Genomic DNA, 19,368 nt, shown 5'->3' with positions numbered 1-19,368 from the left:
GTTTTGGCACAGCCCTGGTAGCTTGTCCTGCCTCCTTCACTCTCTTTCTGCTCTAGGCTCTGAGCCCCCCTGCACCCCCCTCCTCTCTCCTCTCTTCCCGTCGGCCAGGCTGTGTCTTCTTCTTGCTATGGTCACTGCTGCCCCCTACTGTCCAGTCTCCAGAACAGCACCAGGACGACGGGCACTCGGCCCTGGAAATCCGATACCAGGAAACTTATCCTGTGTGTGGGGAGTTGGGGGGCAGGGGGCACAATAAGTTTGGGCGGTATGCAGATTCCAGCTGGGAGGGGGGGGTCGGTCACCACTACCAAACTGGACAGCCTGAGAGGGCAAAGGAGAAGGGGGGAAGGAGCAGTACACTGCAGACACTGTGATCCTGGCTCTCGTTGAGCCCCCACATCCAGCCACCCCACAAACTCACACACACCTGGGTGGGGAGGTTGCGATCTGGGGGACAGAAGTGGGGGTTAGGGAGGTGGCTGATGGGGGTCAGCCTCCACCCCACCTGCCAGTGGAGGTCAGCTGGCCCTTTGCCATCAGAGAAGGCACAGGCAGTCCGCTTGCAGACAGGGGGCGACACTGAGCAGAGTGCTGTTAGCCCTGGTGGCAGATGGGAAGGGTGACAGGGAGGCACAGTGGCCCTCCGAGACGGGGGAGCTTCATGGTCTTCTTCTCCAGTCACTCCGGCAGAGTCCAGCTCCGGCAGAGCCTGGCTCCACTGCGGCCATTAGTGCACAGCGGGATTGTCCTCCCACAATCCCTCACTGCGGTGCTGTGGATCGGAGAGGCCCGGGTCTGGAGCGTGTTGCCTCTGCCCCCTCCTCACAGTGGTGGCGGAGGGGGGTGGGGTACAGGTGAGTTATACAGAATAGAGGAGAAGGGCAGCGGGTTCCACTTGATACCCAGCCTCCTTTCTGCATTGCAAAACGGCGCAGTTGGCGCTGTTGGCGTCATCTCTGTCAGCCAGCTGGCTAAACAGGGCTGGAGTCGGCACAGCACCAGGCTCAAAGAGACTTTATACCACTGTGTGCCAGTGAGGCTGTGCCCATATATCACATTGTGACAGAGCAGGCGTCAGCCTGCCCATCAGTTTGCCATCGCCTGGGTCCATCAGTGTGCCAATGTGTCTGTGTTCAGGTGTGCCAGTCTGTCAGTGTGTCCATGCTCAGATGTGCCAGTCTGTTAGTGTTCAAGTGTGCCAGTCCGTCAGTGTGCCAGGCTGTCTGTGCTCAGGTGTGCCAGTCTGTCAGTGTGTCCATGCTCAGATGTGCCAGTCTGTCAGTGTTCAAGTGTGCCAGTCTGTCAGTGTTCAAGTGTGCCAGTCTGTCAGTGCTCAGGTGTGCCAGTGTGTCAGTGCTCAGGTGTGCCAGTCTGTCAGTGTTCAAGTGTGCCAGTGTGTCAGTGCTCAGGTGTGCCAGTCTGTCAGTGCTCAGGTGTGCCAGTCTGTCAGTGTTCAAGTGTGCCAGTGTGTCAGTGTTCAAGTGTGCCAGTGTGTCAGTGCTCAGGTGTGCCAGTCTGTCAGTGCTCAGGTGTGCCAGTCTGTCAGTGTTCAAGTGTGCCAGTGTGTCAGTGCTCAGGTGTGCCAGTCTGTCAGTGCTCAGGTGTGCCAGTCTGTCAGTGTTCAAGTGTGCCAGTGTGTTAGTGCTCAGGTGTGCCAGTCTGTCAGTGTTTCCGCTCAGGTGGTCGGTGCCACTCACCAGGCTGCAGGGTCGTACTCTGCCCACACCCTGACGTACTCGTCCAGGTGGTGGGGCCCCAGGATGGAGGAGTCCCGGGTCAGGTACTCGAAGTTGTCCATGATGACGGCCACGAACAGGTTCAGCATCTGCACACAGACACACGCTCACGGGCGGAACGGAGCACAGTTCCAGGACAGCACTGAGCCCTGGCATTCCTTAGACAGAGCAGACATTTCTACATCCTGCTCATCAGTCTGAATCCGACTCGTTCGCTCATCGATCAAGAGACACAGGCAGGGTGCCGACTCACCAGGAAGGAGCAGAGGAAGATGAAGGAGACGAAGTAGAAATAGGCAAACTCGTTCCCACACTCATCCGCCTGGATGCCAGAGCGGGGGTCACACGGCTTGCCGCCCAGGCAGGACAGCATGATGTCATGCCAGGCCTCACCCGTGGCACTCCTGGCACAGAGAGAGGTGGAGGGAGTTGGGGTTACTGAGAACAACAAGACCACACTCATCCTCTACCACCCTGGCACACTGACACAACAGACTGTCACACCTGAGCACTAACTCAGTGATACACTGTCACAACAGACTGGCACACCTGAGCACTGACACAGTGATACACTGACACAACAGACTGGCACACTTGAGCACTGACACAGTGATACACTGACACAACAGACTGGCACACCTGAGCACTGACACAGTGATACACTGACACTGTGATACACTGACACAACAGACTGGCACACCTGAGCACTGACACAGTGATACACTGACACAACAGACTGGCACACTTGAGCACTGACACAGTGATACACTGACACAGTGATACACTGACACAACAGACTGGCACACCTGAGCACTGACACAGTGATACACTGACACTGTGATACACTGACACAACAGACTGGCACACCTGAACACTGACACAGTGATACACTGACACAACAGACTGGCACACCTGAGCACTGACACAGTGATACACTGACACTGTGATACACTGACACAACAGACTGGCACACCTGAACACTGACACAGTGATACACTGACACAACAGACTGGCACACCTGAGCACTGACACAGTGATACACTGACACAACAGACTGGCACACCTGAGCACTGACACAGTGATACACTGACACTGTGATACACTGACACAACAGACTGGCACACCTGAGCACTGACACAGTGATACACTGTCACAACAGACTGGCACACCTGAACACTGATACAGTGATACACTGATACAACAGACTGGCACACCTGAACACTGACACAGTGATACACTGACACAACAGACTGGCACACCTGAACACTGACACAGTGATACACTGATACAACAGACTGGCACACCTGAGCACTGACACTGTGATACACTGTCACAACAGACTGGCACACCTGAGCACTGACTCAGTGATACACTGTCACAACAGACTGGCACACCTGAGCACTGACAGTGATACACTGACACAACAGACTGGCACACCTAAGCACTGACACAGTGATACACTGACACTGTGATACACTGACACAACAGACTGGCACACCTGAGCACTGACTCAGTGATACAATGTCACAACAGACTGGCACACCTGAGCACTGACAGTGATACACTGACACAACAGACTGGCACACCTAAGCACTGACACAGTGATACACTGACACTGTGATACACTGACACAACAGACTGGCACACCTGAGCACTGACAGTGATACACTGTCACAACAGACTGGCACACCTGAGCACTGACTCAGTGATACAATGTCACAACAGACTGGCACACCTGAGCACTGACAGTGATACACTGATACAACAGACTGACACAATGATACACCGACAGTGTTACACTGACACAACAGACTGACACAATGATACACTGACAGAGTGATACACTGACAAACTGACATACAGATGGAAACACTGACTGACCTGAAGAGCAGCATGAGAGCCTGGAAGAAGGTCCTGAAGTTGTTGTGCTGGTTGATGGCGCTTTCTTCATCCTCTTCATCAATTGCAATATTCCCGAACACCTGAGGACCACCATAGACTGTATATTCAGGGAACTGCACTGTACACACTGTATAATGTACAAACTGTATATACACAGTATACACACTGAACTGCACTGTAAACACTGTACAGCACACACTCTGCACTACACAGTGATACACTGACATTGTACTGCACACACTGTATACACACTGCACTGTACACACTGCACTACACTGTATACACACTGCACACTCACTGTACACACTCTGCATTACACTGTATACACACTGCACACACACTCTACTGCATACGCACTCTGCTGCGGACTGCAGTGCGCACGTACTGCACTGCAGACAGCACTGCACAGCGAACTGCATGGAAACTGTCCATACCTGTGCGACACCTTGCACACTAGGCGACGCACACACTGTCCACACACTGCACCCCGCGAACACCCTGTCCTGAAGACACTGCACACACGCTAAGCTCTCTCCCACTCACCTGCATCCCGATGATGGCGTAGATGAAGAACAGCATGGCGATAAGCAGGCAGACATAGGGCAGGGCCTGGGGAGACAGGGAGAGAGGTCAGGGGTCACGGGCGCCCCGAGGAGCAGGAGGGCGAGATGGGGAGGAGGAGGGAGGGAGCACCTTGAAGGACTGCACGAACGTCCAGAGCAGGATGCGGATGGTGTAGCCCTGGCGCAGCAGCTTGATGAGGCGCGCGGCCCGGAACAGCCGCAGGAAGCTCAGGTTGATGAAGTTGTTCTACAAACACAAGGGCGTTTAAACACAGGCGGGAGAGAGAGAGACAGAGAGGCTGCATCAGCCTACGCAACCCCACCCCCACCCCCACCCCCCCACACGCAGCAAACCCAAAGCAAAGACAGCGGACAGACACACGAGGCAGGGGAGAGAGAGGAGGAGGAGAACGCAGAGGAGGAACGAAACGAGAGACTCACCGAAACAGAACCAAAAGGAAGGGAAAGTAAAGGGAAGACAGAGGACAGAACAAAAACAAAAACACATACATCTCCCAAAAGAAGGACGAAACTGAGAAGCAAACAGAGGAGTCTCTAACCACCATCATCCAATCAGGTTAAGTAGCGTTGCGTTTTTTGAAACAACCAAATGCACTGATCTCGGAGACAAGCAGGCCACACACTATGGAGTCTGTCACGCGTGTCAGAGCCACAGACACAGGGAGGCGCCACGCCTGAGTGCCCACAGATCCCGCACATGTGCACGCGTCGCTCCGGCTCCGGCTCCGGCTCCGGCTCCGGCTCCGGGATTTACCCCACTCCGCTCCACTACTGCAGCCCCGGTCCCGGAGAGCCCCAGTCCAGAATCGCTCTGCGGTGCCCGACACCGACCCGCAGCCTGCTGGACTGGAGCCCCCCAGGGGCCCGGACCCGCCGGACTGGAGCCCCCCCCTGCACTGGGCACTACGGCTCCCGCCCGCCCTGGCTGACCGACACTCACACTGGCGCCCGGCGGAGGGGAGCGACACATGGGACTCCAGTGATCATGCGTGAGCGCCCCCTGCTGCGCGGCGAGCGGGACACACAGGGGGGGCCGGGGGAGGGGGGCATGCGGTTCCTGACAAGAGCATGCTGATCCACCAGGCTTGCACACGGCAGCGAGACGAACCGGCATGACAGCACAGCGATGCAAATATCCACACTCTGAGAGACACCCTGAGGGGCGCCAGGGTGCCAGAGAGAACAGTGTCTCAGTGTCAGAGAGTCGGGGCGCCAGGGTGCCAGAGAGAACAGTGTCTCAGTGTCAGAGAGTCGGGGCGCCAGGGTGCCAGAGAGAACAGTGTCTCAGTGTCAGAGAGTCGGGGCGCCAGGGTGCCAGAGAGAACAGTGTCTCAGTGTCAGAGAGTCGGGGCGCCAGGGTGCCAGAGAGAACAGTGTCTCAGTGTCAGAGAGTCGGGGCGCCAGGGTGCCAGAGAGAACAGTGTCTCAGAGTGTCAGAGAGTCGGGGCGCCAGGGTGCCAGAGAGAACAGTGTCTCAGAGTGTCAGAGAGTTGGGGCGCCAGGGTGCCAGAGAGAACAGTGTCTCAGTGTCAGAGAGTCGGGGCGCCAGGGTGCCAGAGAGAACAGTGTCTCAGAGTGTCAGAGAGTCGGGGCGCCAGGGTGCCAGAGAGAACAGTGTCTCAGTGTCAGAGAGTCGGGGCGCCAGGGTGCCAGAGAGAACAGTGTCTCAGTGTCAGAGAGTCGGGACGCCAGGGTGCCAGAGAGAACAGTGTCTCAGTGTCAGAGAGTCGGGGCGCCAGGGTGCCAGAGAGAACAGTGTCTCAGTGTCAGAGAGTGGGGCGCCAGGGTGCCAGAGAGAACAGTGTCTCAGTGTCAGAGAGTCGGGGCGCCAGGGTGCCAGAGAGAATAGTGTCTCAGTGTCAGAGAGTCGGGGCGCCAGGGTGCCAGAGAGAACAGTGTCTCAGTGTCAGAGAGTCGGGGCGCCAGGGTGCCAGAGAGAACAGTGTCTCAGTGTCAGAAAGTCGGGGTGCCAGGGTGCCAGAGAGAACAGTGTCTCAGTGTCAGAGAGTCGGGGTGTCTGTGTTAGAATAGAACTGTCTCAGAGTGTCAGAGAGTCGGGGTGTCTGTGTTACAATAGAACTGTCTCAGAGTGTCAGAGAGTCGGGGTGTCTGGGTTAGAATAGAACTGTCTCAGAGTGTCAGAGAGTCGGGGTGTCTGTGTTAGAATAGAAGTGTCTGGAGTGTCAGAGAGTCGGGGTGTCTGCGTTAGAATAGAAGTGTCTGGAGTGTCAGAGAGTCGGGGTGTCTGTGTTAGAATAGAAGTGTCCAGAGTGTCAGAGAGTCGGGGTGTCTGCGTTGGGATAGAACTGTCTCAGAGTGTCAGAGAGTTGGGGTGTCTGCATTGGGATAGAACTGTCTCAGAGTGTCAGAGAGTCAGGGTGTCTGTGTTAGAATAGAAGTGTCTGGAGTGTCAGAGAGTCGGGGTGTCTGTGTTAGAATAGAACTGTCTCAGAGTGTCAGAGATTCGGGGTGTCTGTGTTAGAATAGAACTGTCTCAGAGTGTCAGAGTCGGGGTGTCTGTGTTAGAATAGAAGTGTCTGGAGTGTCAGAGAGTCGGGGTGTCTGCGTTAGAATAGAAGTGTCTGGAGTGTCAGAGAGTCGGGGTGTCTGTGTTAGAATAGAACTGTCTCAGAGTGTCAGAAAGTCGGGGTGTCTGTGTTAGAATAGAAGTGTCCAGAGTGTCAGAGAGTCGGGGTGTCTGCGTTGGGATAGAACTGTCTCAGAGTGTCAGAGAGTCGGGGTGTCTGCGTTGGGATAGAACTGTCTCAGAGTGTCAGAGAGTCGGGGTGTCTGTGTTAGAATAGAAGTGTCTGGAGTGTCAGAGAGTCGGGGTGTGTGTGTTAGAATAGAACTGTCTCAGAGTGTCAGAGAGTCGGGGTGTCTGTGTTAGAATAGAACTGTCTCAGAGTGTCAGAGAGTCGGGGTGTCTGTGTTAGAATAGAACTGTCTCAGAGTGTCAGAGAGTCGGGGTGTCTGTGTTAGAATAGAACTGTCTCAGAGTGTCAGAGAGTCGGGGTGTCTGTGTTAGAATAGAAGTGTCCAGAGTGTCAGAGAGTCGGGGTGTCTGTGTTAGAATAGAACTGTCTCAGAGTGTCAGAGTCGGGGTGTCTGTGTTAGAATAGAAGTGTCTGGAGTGTCAGAGAGTCGGGGTGTCTGCGTTAGAATAGAAGTGTCCAGAGTGTCAGAGAGTCGGGGTGTCTGCGTTAGAATAGAACTGTCTCAGAGTGTCAGAGAGTCGGGGTGTCTGTGTTAGAATAGAAGTGTCTGGAGTGTCAGAGAGTCGGGGTGTCTGCGTTAGAATAGAAGTGTCCAGAGTGTCAGAGAGTCGGGGTGTCTGTGTTAGAATAGAAGTGTCTGGAGTGTCAGAGAGTCGGGGTGTCTGCGTTAGAATAGAAGTGTCCAGAGTGTCAGAGAGTCGGGGTGTCTGTGTTAGAATAGAACTGTCTCAGAGTGTCAGAGTGTCAGGGTGTCAGCGTGCCAGTGTAAAATGGAGTGTGGTTGTTAGGGTGTCAGTGTGTCCAGGTCAGAGTGTCAGGGTGTCAGTGTGCCAGTGTAAAATGGAGTGAGGTTGTTAGGGTGTCAGTGTGTCCAGGTCAGAGTGTCAGAGTGTCAGGGTGTCAGGGAGTCAGGGTGTGGATATTTCACTGTCACAGAGCCAGAGACAGGCCTGCAGTTTCAGAGCATGCACAAGAAGCTGGGCACACTCCTCATGGGAAGGGAGCCTGACTCTTTACTTCAATCCCAGCTGCACTGGAGAGGCAACTTCCCTGCTGGGTGTCACCCCTAACAGCCCACTGGCTCTCTGTGAGCTGCAGGCCTTTGTGTTTGTGTGCTGGCAGGTGTGAGTTAGTAGTTAGTTTAGATCTAGAGCACTGACCTTTTGTAATCAACAACTCTCACTGACAGCACTGCAGGCTCACAGTAGAGTGAGCGCCCCCTGCAGGAGGGGCACAGCTCTCACTGACAGCACTGCAGGCTCACAGCAGAGTGAGCGCCCCCTGCAGGAGGGGCACAGCTCTCACTGACAACACTGCAGGCCCACAGCAGAGTGAGCGCCCCCTGCAGGGCTGACACAGCTCTCACTGACAGCACTGCAGGCCCACAGCAGAGTGAGCGCCCCCTGCAGGAGGGGCACAGGTCTCACTGACAGCACTGCAGGCCCACAGCAGAGTGAGCGCCCCCTGCAGGACTGACACAGGTCTCACTGACAGCACTGCAGGCCCACAGCAGAGTGAGCGCCCCCTGCAGGACTGACACAGCTCTCACTGACAGCACTGCAGGCTCACAGCAGAGTGAGCGCCCCCTGCAGGACTGACACAGCTCTCACTGACAGCACTGCAGGCCCACAGCAGAGTGAGCGCCCCCTGCAGGACTGACACAGCTCTCACTGACAGCACTGCAGGCTCACAGCAGAGTGAGCGCCCCCTGCAGGACTGACACAGCTCTCACTGACAACACTGCAGGCCCACAGCAGAGTGAGCGCCCCCTGCAGGACTGACACAGCTCTCACTGACAGCACTGCAGGCCCACAGCAGAGTGAGCGCCCCCTGCAGGACTGACACAGCTCTCACTGACAGCACTGCAGGCCCACAGCAGAGTGAGCGCCCCCTGCAGGAGGGACACAGCTCTCACTGACAGCACTGCAGGCTCACAGCAGAGTGAGCGCCCCCTGCAGGACTGACACAGCTCTCACTGACAGCACTGCAGGCCCACAGCAGAGTGAGCGCCCCCTGCAGGACTGACACAGCTCTCACTGACAGCACTGCAGCTCCACAGCAGAGTGAGCGCCCCCTGCAGGAGGGACACAGCTCTCACTGACAGCACTGCAGGCCCACAGCAGAGTGAGCGCCCCCTGCAGGAGGGGCACAGCTCTCACTGACAGCACTGCAGGCCCACAGCAGAGTGAGCGCCCCCTGCAGGAGGGACACAGCTCTCACTGACAGCACTGCAGCTCCACAGCAGAGTGAGCGCCCCCTGCAGGAGGGACACAGCTCTCACTGACAGCACTGCAGGCTCACAAGTGCCCCAGTCAGCACATGGGGGCGCTGTGGTGCAGTGAGCAAAGGAAATCCCTCTTCGGCTAGGACATGTGGAACTCACACGGGGAAGCCCAAGAGCTCAGTTCTGATTGAGCTCCTGAATTAGACTCGCAGAGAACTGGACCGAGTGTTTTCTGGCTTAGGCAGGCATAATTACAGCGAAATACTCCCTCTATGTGTTTAGCATCTGTCTGTATTGAAACTGCAACACAGAAAAGGAAGTAGAAACAGAGAGGTGGGCTCTGTCGGACAGGCCGAGGGCAGCTCATGGTGGCGGCGAGTCTCGAAAGTGCTGCAGCAGTGAGAAAAACGCGACACAACCCAGTAGAGCAGAGTGGAGACGTCGGTGCGTGTGTGTGCGTGCGAGCGCGGGTCAGTGTGTCCTTGTGGCGCAGCTGTGACGCTGGGAGGAAGTCGGAGCAGACTGAGCACACTCAGGCAGCAGGGTCAGAGGTCAGGGGTCACGCAGACAGAAGCACATGCAGAGGGTCTAGATAAGTCAATGGTTGCATTAGGGCTACAAAAATTACAAACCAACCAGGTTCTACAGGTAGATGTTGTAGATGAATGGTTTATATTGGCATTTTTTTGGGGGGGGCAGGGGGTTTAGGGGAGGGAAGAGGGGGTTTGATTTGCAACCAGTGTGTAAAGATTAAGTTGGCATGAACACACAGACCAGTTCATGGATGGACACATGAGTTTCATAGTGCATTTTGATTGGATGAATTTATCAGAGGCGTAGGCGCCAATAAAGCACAGTTTAAAGAAAGCATGTAAAAAGATAAAACAAGAAATAAATAATCATTATAATATTACAAACTAAAAAGCGAAATAATTGCTACACTAGATGCTGTATATATAATCATCTATATATACAATAAAGTATAATTGCATGTATACATTTAGTTCTTTAACACAGGTTTAACACTGATCTCAAGAATACTGCACATGACAAGCAGCTCACACAGTGCTCAGTCACACACCAGGTGGAAACACTCAGAGAGGGACAGACGAGCTCTGCACAACTGCTCTACTGGGAAAACTGGGGCTCCCCAGAAGAGACCAAACACTCTACTGGGCCAACTGGGAACTCCAGACATAACTGCTCTTCTGGGAGAACTGGGGAACTGCAGACTGCTCTACTGGGGGAACTGGGAACTCCAGACACGACTGCTCTACTGGGAGAACTGGGGACCCCTGGGCACAACTGCTCTACTGGGGGAACTGGGGAAACACAGACAGAGCAGCTCTACTGGGAGAACTGGGGAACTGCAGACAGAACTGCTCAACTGGGGGAACTGGGCAACTCCAGACACAACTGTTCTACTGGGAGAACTGGGGAACTGCAGACTGCTCTACTGGGAGAACTGGGAATCCCCAGGAGAGACCAAACATTCTACTGGGGGAACTGGGAACTCCACACACAACTGCTCTACTGGGAGAACTGGGGAACTTCAGACACAACTGCTCTACTGGGAGAACTGGAGAACTCCAGACCGCTCTACTGGGAGAACTAAGGAACTGCAGACTGCTCTACTGTGGGAACTGGGGAATTCCAGACAGAGCTGCTCTACTGGAGGAACTGGGGAACTGCAGACTGCTCTACTGGGAGAACTGGGAAACTCCAGGCAAGAGCAGCGACCTGGCTGATGGCCGCTATCTCCTGGCCCGAAACTGGGGGGGGGTCCTGTAGAAGGATCGGGGGGTTTTCAAGGGTGTCATCATACCTCAGGCTGGGCTCAGCCAGCAGGGACACTTACATAGCCCTCTGCCCCTCTCCACACTGACACACGCACACTGCGCAGGGCACGCACACACTCCTGTGCGGGCACTTACCCCGAGCTCAGTCACTAAAATGTCTGTGATGCTGCCCAGGACTGTCACAAAATCAAAAATATTCCAGGCGTCCCGAAAATAGTTCTGTCGGGAGAGGGGTAGGGGCGAGACAGAGAGAAAGCACAACAGTGTGAGTCAGCTGTCCCGCGCAGCGCAGTGAGGGGGCCCGGCCCGGAGGACACTCACCAGGATCCCGAACGCAATGATCTTCAGCAGGCACTCCATGGAGAACAGGGTGGTGAACACGATGTTCAGGTTCTTCAGCACTGACTCGTAGGTTAAAGAGGCGCCATTGTACTGGAGGCATCGGACACAGACACAGACAGGGGAGAGAGAGGAGAGTCAGCACCCGAGCCGGCTCGGAGTCAGGGCGCGGAGCAGCGCTGCAGTGGCGAGCTGTCACCTTCATCATCAGCACGATGGTGTTGAGCGCGATCATGGCCATGATGGTGTACTCGAAGGGCGGCGAGACCACGAACTGCCACATGCGGTACTGGAAGCTCTGCTTGTTCTGCGGCATGTGGCGGGTCAGGGGCTTGGCGCTGATGGCAAAGTCAATACAGGCTCTCTGGAGAGGACAGAGCAGGGCAGTTACCACACACACACACGCACGCACATACACAGATACAGACAGATACAGATACACACACACAGACACATACACACACACGCACACACACACAGATACAGACAGATACAGATACACACACACAGACACATACACATACACACACACAAATACAGACAGATACAGATATACACACACAGACACATACACACACAAATACACACACTCAGATACACACACGGACACACGGACACACAGACACACAGACACACAGACACACAGACACACAGACACACAGACACACAGACACACAGACACATACACACACAGACACATGCAGACACATGCAGACACATACACATGCAGACACAGACACAAACACTCCACACACACACAGACACACACACCACACAGACACACAGACACACAGCAGGCAGGTTACCCTGGGGTAACCACAGACACACACAGACATGCAGACACGCAGACACGCAGATACAGGCAGACAGACAGACACACGCAGACACAGTTACATGCAGACATGCACAGACAGATACACACAGACGTGCAGACACAGATACATGCAGATACATGCAGACACGTGCAGACATGCGCAGACATGCGCAGATATGCAGACACAGATACACACAGACATGACAAACACAGATACACACAGACATGTGCAGACACAGATTCATGCAGATACACGCAGATATGTGCAGACATCTGCAGACACAGATACACGCAGACATGTGCAGGCACAGATACTCACAGATACACACAGACACACGCAGACACACGCAGACAAGCACAGGTAGGTGTCTGTGTCCTGTTTTGCCCACCTCATTCTTCTCCAGGCTGTAGTCCTCCATCATCTTGTCTCCCTGCTCCTGGAAGGTGATGATGATGAGGGCCACAAATATGTTGACGAAGAAGAAGGGGAACACCACGAAGTAGACCACGTAGAAGATGGACATCTCCATCCGGTACCCCGGACTGGGACCCTGGTTCTCATAAGTTGCATCCACTGAGTGTTTCAGCACTCTGAGGCGAGGAGAGAGAGATGGGGCGAATGGGAGGAGGAGCAAGAGAGGACAGGCAGAGAGAGACAAAGAGACAGGAGGAGACAGGGAGAGACAGGAGGAGACAGAGAGAGACAGGAGAGACAGACAGGCAGACAGACAGGAGAGACAGAGGGACAGAGAGACACAGGCAGACAGACAGGAGAGACAGAGGGACAGAGAGACACAGGCAGAGAAACAGGAGGAGGCAGAGGGACAGAGAGAGACAGGAGGTCAGTGGCTGGGCGCAGCGAGGGACGTGTCGGCTGTGTGCGCGGCGGCAGTACTCACTGAGGCCAGCCCTCGCCGGTGGAGACGGTGAAGAGCGTGAGCAGAGCCCACAGCACGTTGTCGTAGTGGAACTGGTACTTCTTCCACTCGCGGCTCTGCGCCTTCACCTCGTTGTCCCGCTCGTACACCAGGTACTCCCCCCTGTGGGCACACAGCACACATCCGGTGACTGCGGCAGTGTCATCGCTGCGGCTAACCCACACGCCCCGCGGCCTCACCACACCCTGAGGCTGCACCTCACCACACCCTGAGGCTATACCTCACCACACTGCAGCCTCACCCCGGCTACACCTCACCACACCCTGAGGCTGCACCTCATCACACTGCAGCCTCACCCCGGCTACACCTCACCACACCCTGAGGCTATACCTCACCACACCCTGAGGCTGCACCTCACCACACTGCAGCCTCACCCTGACTACACCTAACCACACCCTGAGGCTCCACCTCACCACACCCTGAGGCTGCACCTCACCACACTGCAGCCTCAACCCAGCTACACCTCACCACACCCTGAGGCTACACCTCACCACACTGCAGCCTCACCCTGGCTACACCTCACCACACCCTGAGGCTGCACCTCACCACACTGCAGCCTCACCCTGGCTACACCTAACCACACCCTGAGGCTCCACCTCACCACACCCTGAGGCTGCACCTCACCACACTGCAGCCTCACCCTGGCTACACCTAACCACACCCTGAGGCTCCACCTCACCACACTGCAGCCTCACCCCGGCTACACCTCACCACACCCTGAGGCTACACCTCACCACACCCTGAGGCTCCACCTCACCACACCCTGAGGCTGCACCTCACCACACTGCAGCCTCAACCCAGCTACACCTCACCACACCCTGAGGCTACACCTCACCACACTGCAGCCTCACCCTGGCTACACCTCACCACACCCTGAGGCTGCACCTCACCACACTGCAGCCTCACCCTGGCTACACCTAACCACACCCTGAGGCTCCACCTCACCACACCCTGAGGCTGCACCTCACCACACTGCAGCCTCACCCTGGCTACACCTAACCACACCCTGAGGCTCCACCTCACCACACTGCAGCCTCACCCCGGCTACACCTCACCACACTGCAGCCTCACCCCGGCTACACCTCACCACACCCTGAGGCTACACCTCACCACACCCTGGCTACACCTCACCACACCCTGAGGCTACACCTCACCACACCGCAGCCTCACCCTGGCTACACCTAACCACACCCTGAGGCTCCACCTCACCACACTCTGAGGCTACACCTCACCACACTGCAGCCTCACCCCGGCTACACCTCACCACACTGCAGCCTCAACCCGGCTACACCTCACCACACCCTGAGGCTACACCTCACCACACCCTGGCTACACCTCACCACACCCTGAGGCTACACCTCACCACACCGCAGCCTCACCCTGGCTACACCTCACCACACCCTGAGGCTACACCTCACCACACTGCAGCCTCACCCCGGCTACACCTCACCACACCCTGAGGCTACACCTCACCACACCCTGGCTACACCTCACCACACCCTGAGGCTACACCTCACCACACCGCAGCCTCACCCTGGCTACACCTCACCACACCCTGAGGCTACACCTCACCACACCCCGGCTACACCTCACCACACCCTGAGGCTACACCTCACCACACCCTGAGGCTACACCTCACCACACTGCGGCTACACCTCACCACACTGCAGCCTCACCCCGGCTACACCTCACCACACCCTGAGGCTACACCTCACCACACCCTGAGGCTACACCTCACCACACCGCAGCCTCACCCCGGCTACACCTCACCACACCCTGGCTACACCTCACCACACCCTGAGGCTACACCTCACCACACTGCGGCCTCACCCCGGCTACACCTCACCACACCCTGAGGCTACACCTCACCACACTGCGGCCTCACCCCGGCTACACCTCACCACACCCTGAGGCTACACCTCACCACACCCTGAGGCTACACCTCACCACACTGCGGCCTCACCCTGGCTACACCTCACCACACCCTGGCTACACCTCACCACACTGCAGCCTCACCCCGGCTACACCTCACCACACTGCAGCCTCACCCCGGCTACACCTCACCACACCCTGAGGCTACACCTCACCACACTGCAGCCTCACCCCGGCTACACCTCACCACACCCTGAGGCTACACCTCACCACACCCTGAGGCTGCACCTCACCACACTGCAGCCTCACCCTGGCTACACCTCACCACACCCTGAGGCTACACCTCACCACACCCTGAGGCTGCACCTCACCAAACTGCAGCCTCACCCCGGCTACACCTCACCACACCCTGAGGCTGCACCTCACCACACTGCAGCCTCACCCCGGCTACACCTCACCACACCGCGGCCTCACTTGGCTACACCTCCCAACTCCCCCCCACACCTCACCCCCACTACACTCCACACCCCTCACCTGCAGTCATGCTCGAACTCCTTGGACTCGTCGGTGCAGTAGAAGAAGCGGCCCTTGAAGAGCTGCACAGCCACCACGGCGAAGATGAACATGAAGAGCATGTAGACGATGAGGATGTTGAGCACATTCTTCAGGGAGTTCACCACGCAGTCAAACACCGCCTGTGGGGACGGGGACAGGGACAGGCCCGGGCACGGGGGTCAGACGCACGAGTCCACCCTGTGACACCTATAAGGCGCGGGACAGGAACATGTGTGCGCTCCGACTCGTACCTTCAGCTTGGGCAGGCGCTTGATGGTCTTGAGTGGCCTCAGCACTCGCAGGACACGCAGGGACTTGATGGTGTTGATGTCCTTCCCCTTGCTGCTCCCCCTGCAGGCCGGATGAGGAACAGCCAGTCAGGCAGGCACTGGGCTTGATGGGCGCCATACAGCGCCATCCCCTAGAGGCTGCTGGGGACACTGTCACCCTGGCGCACTACACGAGCAATGGCTTTACGTGACATGACTTCTTACAGATCCATCACTCGCCCTGCCCTGAGCTCACTCACACAGCCTCGGGCTGGCTATGTCTCCTATCACCCCTCCTCTCGCAGGGCAGCATGGGTACAGACCAGTCAGCCCTAGAGCCCGTGACCAGAGTGTTAGCCACTGTTACTGTGGAGAGAAGGCAGCTCCCTGCACTCTGCTCTCCAGATAGAGCTCCACGGGGAGGGGAGACTGGGGCTTGGGGTTCGAAAGGAGACACAGCCATGCCCTCAACACTTTAACCCCTTCATTGCTGCACACATGACTAAAACAAGATCAGATCTTGTCACCTCTTGTGGTGGCATTTCCATAGGATAAATTACGTCATATGACTCACAAAGTACTATACTGTTTTGAGAAGGGAGGTCTCAGTCTTCACTGCTCTCCCTTCATTCTCACACCTCTATAACAGCACGTCCTGTGCTGCAGCTTTAGACCTTACTTCCTGTGGTGTGATTCTCTCTGATTGCTCTATAATTCTACTTCCTTTGGTGTGATTCTCTCCGATTGCTCTATAATTCTACTTCCTGTGGTGTGATTCTCTCTGATTGCTCTATAATTTTACTTCCTGTGGTGTGATTCTCTCTCTATGCTCTATAATTCTACTTCCTGTGGTGTGATACTCCCTTGTTGCTCTATAATTCTACTTCCTGTGGTGTGATTTTCTCTGGTGGCTTTATAATTCTACTTCCTGTGCTCTAGTGTTTCCTCTGGTGCCTTGCTGCCTTCCTTCGATATTGCGGGTCCAAAACCTTACTTCCTGTGGTGTGATTCTTTCTGGTTGCCCTATAATTCTACTTCCTGTGGTGTGATTCTCTCTGGTTGCTCTATAAGTCTACTTCCTGTAGTGTGATCGTCTTTGGTTGCTCTATAATTCTACTTCCTGTGCTGTGATTCTGGCTGGTTGCTCCTGGTTTCGATGGTCAGAGCTACACATCCAGAGCCCATTGCTCTTTGCTTACTTCTAAAACATGGGCTGGTAAAAAACATGTCACAGTAAAAAAATGAAACAGATGGCCTGTGACACATGTAGGCACCCTGTGTTTGCCAAGTTTTTGCCGCTAGAGGTATTTATTGATGAGACTTTAGCAGTGCTCCAGATGGAGAGCTAATTGTGTTAGAACCAAGGATTAATTGATTAATTAATTGATTGGTTGATTTAGCCAAGAGAAAAAAAACCCACAGCAGGTAGAAATATTGGAAGATACAGTGGCAAAAGCTCTCACTGTGACTCATCTGACTCAAAACATCAGAATTGAACCAAAGACAAATTAGGAGATCCAGAGAGACAGAGAGAGAGCTTAACAGCAGGAAAGGGAACAGAGGGGGAGACAGGCCATCGTTTGTCAGACAGCATTGAGACAAGAGAGAGAGAAAGAGGAACTTTACCGCGTGCTGCTCCTGTGTGGGTGACCAGGCGGAGACAGATGAGAGAGGGTCAGTGACAGCGAGAGAGAGAGAGAGAGAGGAGGGGAGGAAACACATTGACATGAGAGAGACAGAGAGAAAGAGAGACAGGCCTGTGTGTGGAAGGCAGTCCCCTGCTGCTGGGCTCTCTGTCCCCAGCCTAGAATGACAATCGCAGCCTCAGCTCAGTCCTGCAGAGCAGGCAGGCAGGCAGGCGCGCTCGGCCAGCCATTCAGAAATACTCATGCATCTTTCAGCTTGCAGAGAACCACATCCAAACAACCAGCGAATCGGATCCGACTGTTCGGCAGCTCCTCAGCGCCCTGGCACGGTCCGCTGAGCTCCAGACGGAGGTGGCTCTCGTGGGTTGAGCTTGGGGACGAATCGATTGGCCTTGGACCAAACCTGTTACTGTCCAGACTCGTCTCTCCGGCCAGCTCCCCTGTCCCCCTGGGCCCCTGGTCCTCCATCTGCACTCGAGGGGCGAACGTGTGAATAGCACGTTTCATTCACAAGGATCTCGGTGGACCGGGCCTAGAGCAGGGCACCCGCATCCCTCCCCACTGAGGTGCAGTCCCTCCCAGGAAAAAACTGCTGCACCAGCTGGGTAAAGGGGACAGCAGAGGGGCCAGACTGATGAGGCTAAGAATGGCGTTTAGCCACGACACCAGACTCTGACAAACAGTGCCCTGGGACCTTTAATGGTCACCTCACGGCCTCCGTTTAATGTCTAATCCAAAGGAGGTTCTGAAGGAAGCTCCACAGCTGCGTGGCCCCAGTCCCTGTACTGGGACACTGGTTTAGGGGTTCTGGTCCAGCAGGATGAGGGCCACCTACTGGTCCACCAGCACCACTTACAGCAGCAAGCTGATTTTCCAAAGAGCTCCAGACCCGGGCTGGCCCTGCTGAGCCCTGCTCAGCCTCAAGGTGGAAATGCTGCTGTCAGTCTAGATAACACCGCCCATCTATTAGGTATGTATCTGCCCGTCCACCTGTCAAGCATATTTCTCATATCGAAGTCAGACCGAATCAGCTGGCGTTCAGAGCCAGCAGCCTGGCGTCACTGTCCTGATGCTTCGTCTATCGGATGCTCTCGGGAGGTCCTGGGCTCCCACGGGCTGGACATGCAGGCTGCCTCACCTGTGCGGTCGCTGTGGCCTGGGCTGTGACCGAACACGCTGCTGTGGTTAGTCCCTAACCCAGGCCCGACACGGACACAGACGCACGTACAGCCAGCAGATCCCAGTCCACATACAGCACGGAGACAGGGGAAGGAGGGGGGAGGCAGGTACCAGGCTCACAGGCAGGGGGCACCGCTGTCACCCTGGGGCACCTGCCGATCTGGGGCAGCTGTCTCGTGCCTACGTTCCTACACTCGGAGATTTCCTTTCTCTCCCCCTTTTCCTATTGCCCTCATTAAGGTGGCACATTTCTGACCCCCAGGAGACTGGCCAAGGGGGAGAGAGGGAGAAAGGGAGGGGTTTCCCTCTGGAAAACATGCCGGAGCCGATGCAGGGCGGAGTGATTCCGATTCTCGCTCCCCCAGCGGAGCCCTGAGACAGACCTATCAAACATATATAGAAATACAGAGAAAGGTATATGCAGCCTGCTTCACAAGCCCGCCCTCTGTACAAACAGCCCTGGAGCTCTCAGTATTGATGAACAGCTTCTCGTTAAGAGTATGTCTGACGATCAGCAGTACAGTAGCCGCTGGTGAAGCAGACTGTATATAGGCACACAGTATATATATACTTTATATATGCACTCTGGCCATTCTGCTGTATATACATCATATATCTTTGATAGGTGGTGAGAGATCTATTTGTCTACATACAGGGCGAAGCACACACACAAGAAACCATTCCACCTGTTACCTCCCAATCGCCCCGCCCCTGCGATATGCCCCACCCCGCGCCCCGCCCCACCCCATGCCCTGCCCCACCCCACCTGCTATGCCCCGCCCCCACACCCTGCT

At 55.7% G+C, this 19,368-nt stretch overlaps 1 protein-coding gene across 7 annotated transcripts in view; it reads right to left on the bottom strand.

Annotated features, from left to right (window-relative positions):
• The window catches only part of cacna1ab (calcium channel, voltage-dependent, P/Q type, alpha 1A subunit, b), a 130,487-nt gene that overhangs the window by 36,768 nt on the left and 74,351 nt on the right, over window positions 1–19,368 (bottom strand). For all 7 annotated transcript variants that reach the window (XM_069195653.1, XM_069195657.1, XM_069195656.1 and 4 more), the window contains exons 26-37: window positions 15,732–15,831; window positions 15,460–15,620; window positions 13,015–13,155; window positions 12,505–12,706; window positions 11,501–11,665; window positions 11,284–11,394; window positions 11,098–11,181; window positions 4,332–4,448; window positions 4,182–4,247; window positions 3,618–3,718; window positions 1,990–2,140; window positions 1,698–1,825 (exon numbers count right to left, since the gene is read on the bottom strand). In XM_069195653.1, the coding sequence (XP_069051754.1) occupies window positions 1,698–1,825; window positions 1,990–2,140; window positions 3,618–3,718; window positions 4,182–4,247; window positions 4,332–4,448; window positions 11,098–11,181; window positions 11,284–11,394; window positions 11,501–11,665; window positions 12,505–12,706; window positions 13,015–13,155; window positions 15,460–15,620; window positions 15,732–15,831 (1,527 nt within the window). The remainder of the gene's footprint in view (window positions 1–1,697; window positions 1,826–1,989; window positions 2,141–3,617; window positions 3,719–4,181; window positions 4,248–4,331; window positions 4,449–11,097; window positions 11,182–11,283; window positions 11,395–11,500; window positions 11,666–12,504; window positions 12,707–13,014; window positions 13,156–15,459; window positions 15,621–15,731; window positions 15,832–19,368) is intronic.

The sequence above is a fragment of the Lepisosteus oculatus genome, chromosome 11 (genome assembly GCF_040954835.1).
Source record: "Lepisosteus oculatus isolate fLepOcu1 chromosome 11, fLepOcu1.hap2, whole genome shotgun sequence".
Lineage (NCBI taxonomy): Eukaryota > Metazoa > Chordata > Actinopteri > Semionotiformes > Lepisosteidae > Lepisosteus > Lepisosteus oculatus.
Note: the sequence above shows the minus strand (reverse complement) of the source record. Positions and strands in the feature narration are given on the sequence as shown.